Raw genomic sequence first — 4,155 nt, 5'->3', positions numbered from 1 at the left:
CCACTCAAGCAAGCAAGAGGGTCTTCAAGAAGACCACTGCCTAGAGCTTCAAATGAGCCCCCTCTCCATGAGGGACCAAGAGGCACCTGGAGCACAAGGCAGAGCACATCTGCCCCGCCCCCCAGCCCAACCGCCTTCTCCTAGTGGGTGACCCCCATTGAGACGTCACCACCCGCGGCAGCCACTGTTTGGTCCGCGTCCTGTTGCCCCAGGAGACGACGTAGGCCTTTCCAAGAGTCTCAGAGTGAAGCCAGAGAGTCCTTGGCCCCGACCGACCGACCGACCCTTCCAAAGTGAGGCTCCTGCCTCCAGACCTAGCCCCTCCCCACCCCCACCCCACCCCCAATCGCCGAGGACCAGATTTCCCTCAAGTTCTCAGAGAAAGGAGAGCAAGGACGGCCTCATGAGTGAGGTGGGAGAGGTCACCCGCACAGAGGTGACCGCCTCAGTACCCCCTCAAGCCGCGCAGAAACTCCTAGTTTCCTTGGGAGGTGGAGATCTTCCCCGGGCCCCAGTAGCTGGCAACCTCGGCGGAGACGTGATCCCCAAGACCACCGCGGCAGCAGGCGCCAAGGGAAAGGTGCCCAAAAAGGTCATCGCCAAGAGGGTGCGAGGCTCCGTCAAGTGGTTTAACGTGAAGAACGGGTACGGTTTCATCAGCAGGCATGACACCCAGGAAGATGTGTTCGTTCACCAGACGGCCATCACCCGGAACAACCCTCACAAGTACCAACGCAGCGTGGGCGACGGCGAGACGGTTGAGTTTGATGTGGTGCAGGGCGAGCGGGGCACCCAGGCCGCTAACGTGACCGGGCCAGCAGGTACCCCAGTGCAAGGCAGTCGCTACGCTGCCAACCGCCCCCGCTTCCGCAGGGGCTTCTACATCCGCCGCCGCGGGCCACCCTTGCACGGTCCCAGGGGCACTGAGGACGACGTCGACGAAGGTGAGGCCAGTGGCGAAGGCTTCACGAAGGCCCAGGGCCAGAGGCGCCGCCTGCCCGGTGGACCCCAAGACCAAAGGCTGCAGCGCTTTCCGCCCTTCCGCAGGGCCTCAGCCCTGTCTCGCGGCCCTTCGATCCTCGCTCCCACCAGCGGCCCGCGGCCTGCCCACCTGCCCGCGTCCACCCCAGCCTCAAGGCCCGAGTGCGCCCCTCGGCGGGGGCCCGGCCCCAGCTACCTGCTGAGTCGCCCTAGGGCTCGAGGCATCACTCCTGGTCCAAGACCCTCAGCAGGCATTTCTGAGGAGCTGGAGGCGGAAGACAAGGAAAGCGGGCGCGACGCCGGAGGCCCGAAGCAGAAGCACCCACCACGCTACGGATCCCGCCGCCTCAACAACCCACGCCACCGCCCGCAGCAGGTGCCCGGTGCCCAGGGCCAGGTCAACGTGGGAGGAGAAGGCAAGACCGGGAAGGGCCCTGCGGAAACACCCGCTTCGGTTGCTGTGGCCAAGAAGAACAGCGCCGCTGAGGAGGAGGACACCTTGGTCGCTGATGTCCCCTCTGCCACCCAGGCCAAGTAACAACAGCCTGGCTCCTTCCCTGGGGACTCCCTGGCCTGGGCGGCAGGGGATGCCCCCTTGAGGAGATGATGCCCTTTAAAGCAACACAGCCCAAACATCCACCTTGACTGTTAGATTTGTGCCCTGAGAAAAATACATGCCTCTTCCCCAAGGTTTGAGAATAAACTACAAGATCTATATATTTCTGAATTCCCTCTTACCATCTGTGTTGGTAATTTCTGCACACACACACACACACACACACACACACACACACACCATGTCATACTCATGCACACACCTCTGAATTTATTCTTTTAAAAGATCTGACCAGGACCACAGCTATTATTCTGTGTCACCAGGGGAATTAGTTGATGGACTAACAAAAATTACTTTTATTTTTAATAGAAAAACAAAGATGATCTGATATTGAATATTATCTTACCTCGCTGTGTGATATTGCCTGAATGGTCATTTTTTCAATAAATCATTTCATGTTGCTTTTATCTATTATTGCTGTTGTCTGATTTAAAACAAAACACTCGTCAGCACAGAATTGTATTGAACCACTCCTTTCAGTGCTTTTTCGGAACCAGTTTTAGCAAACATCATACTTGTTGTTCGTTCTTTTTACAAGTCATGAATTTAAGGCTAATTGTGGACTTGTGGGAGGCGAGGGTTGAACATCTCATGGATGTTCTAAAAGATTAGAATACACAGACAGGGAAGAAGTGTCCCCATCACATCCTCTTCCTCTGCCATTTGAGCAATAAATCTGGAGGGTGGGCCCAGCTACCCACATTTACTGCTTAGGTGTTTATTCTATGACGCAAAACTCAAAGAGCTGGACAAAACACCCACCCACCCACCCCAAAAAAAAGGCTCTCTGGAAGCACAATTTGCCTCTATTTTTTAATGGATTCGATCTAATACCATTTTCACGAGGGGCTAGGGGTGTGTGGTGGAAATGGAAAGATACTGGTCAAAGGGTAAAATCTTTCAGTTATAAGATGACTAAGTTCTGGGGACCTAATGCACAACATGATGACTATAGTTAACAGTACTGTGTTGTATACCTGAAAGTTGCTGAGAGTAGAGCTTTAATATTCTCACCATGACAGCAACAAAAGGATAATTATGTGAAGTGAATAACGTGTTAATTAACCTTATTGTGGTAAATGTTTCACGATATATGCATGCATCAAATTATCCCATTGTACAACGTAATGTATACAATATTATATGTCAACTACATGTCAATAAAGCTAGGAAAAAAAACTGAAGAAAATTAAAAAAGAAAACAGGGATGGAAGCAGGTTTAATTTTTGTCATGCATACTTCTGGAACTGAAGAGAAACATCTAGTCCATGTTTTCCATGTGTGCTTCCTGATTTGAGTCCATCCAGGGGGGCTGTGCAGGATTCCTGGGAGGCTGGGCAGGTAAAGCTCAGCCTGCCTCAGCCACTTTCCCATCAGATAGAGAGGCCCCAACCAGGACTGTCATCCCTATCCTGGTTTTCCTTTGAATATATAGTGGGATTGGTGGGTGGGTAGGAGGCAGGGTTGGGGGAGGGGGTGGGCAATTAATAAATTTGAAACTAATATGACAGGGAAAAGATAGGATAAAATAGGCAGAGAGGGAAAGGTTAGGACCTGAGGTCCCTGGGTGGGGAAAAACACAGATTTTGACACAACACTAGGAGCATTTGACTACAGCAAACCCCTCAGGCATAAGGCTCCTCTTAAGAATGTAACAGACACCACCTACTCCCCCTCAGGTTCCCCTTAGGAATTTGACAATCAAAATACCTAACTAAAATAAGTAAACCATAACACTTATGTCATACGAGGGACAGTATGACCATAGTCTAACTCCTCACACAGTGGAATCCAGACAATCAGGAATGGACAACCCAGCACCAAGAGTTATCAAGCCAATAAGGGTAGGACCTAAGAAGGAACAAGGGGGAGGGGATGGAGGAGGGGTGGGCAACAGAACCTTATGAAACAAAGACCCTTGCCTATAGTCAGGGCATTCACTTTCAAATCCCCCCTCTCTGCAAAGAAAGATTTCATACTCCTCTTACTTTCTAATCTTATACTCTAATAAGCGTTTGCCTGCTGCTCATTTTCTTTGGTGTTCACCTCTTCATTCTTCGAAGCGGAGAGATGACAAACGCCGGGTATTGAGGTAAAGAATCCTACAACATTTCTTGGGGGCTCACCCGGGATACCCAACGTCTTCTAACCTTAAGTAAAGAGCAGCCACGACTCCCTCTTTTTTTTTTTTTTCTTTCTATCCTAAATAAAACTCTCAAACCAAACAATGGTCACTGGTCAGCCAGTTAAGAGCAAACAGTGTGGCTGCCATTCCCAAGTCTCGGGTGACAGGCTCCTTTGGTCTCCTCCCAGCTGATCTCCCAAAGTAGTTGGGAACATCGGTGTGGTGGAGCCCCAGTTTCCTTCCGAGATGAACCCCCAGATGCACGGGACTCAGGGGAGGCTGAATAGCAACTGATGGGTCCTGACCAAGGCTACTCTTTGGTGGACGCCTAAAGGCTATCTGCAAAATCTGATCCCTGACTTCCCGTTTGGGTATCTGGTAGAATTCTCCTCTTTCTGTCTAGGTCAGCCTCTCCCTTTGGGAAATGAGTGGA

At 51.3% G+C, this 4,155-nt stretch overlaps 1 protein-coding gene across 1 annotated transcript; it reads left to right on the top strand.

Annotated features, from left to right (window-relative positions):
- The first annotated feature begins 216 nt into the window (after positions 1-216).
- LOC145714597 (Y-box-binding protein 3-like) lies at positions 217-2,004 on the top strand. The gene has a single exon (XM_081794217.1). The coding sequence runs from the start codon at positions 404-406 to the stop codon at positions 1,517-1,519; it is 1,116 nt and encodes a 371-aa protein (XP_081650343.1). The 5' UTR covers positions 217-403; the 3' UTR covers positions 1,520-2,004.
- The last annotated feature ends 2,151 nt before the right edge of the window (positions 2,005-4,155 follow it).

This window comes from Panthera onca, chromosome X (assembly GCF_046562875.1).
Source record: "Panthera onca isolate mPanOnc1 chromosome X, mPanOnc1 haplotype 2, whole genome shotgun sequence".
Lineage (NCBI taxonomy): Eukaryota > Metazoa > Chordata > Mammalia > Carnivora > Felidae > Panthera > Panthera onca.
This window is presented reverse-complemented; position numbering and strand designations above follow the sequence as displayed.

Excerpts from the sequence above, each read along its gene's own strand:
- LOC145714597 (XM_081794217.1), top strand. The coding sequence starts at position 404 with ATGAGTGAGGTGGGAGAGGTCACCCGCACAGAGGTGACCGCCTCAGTA.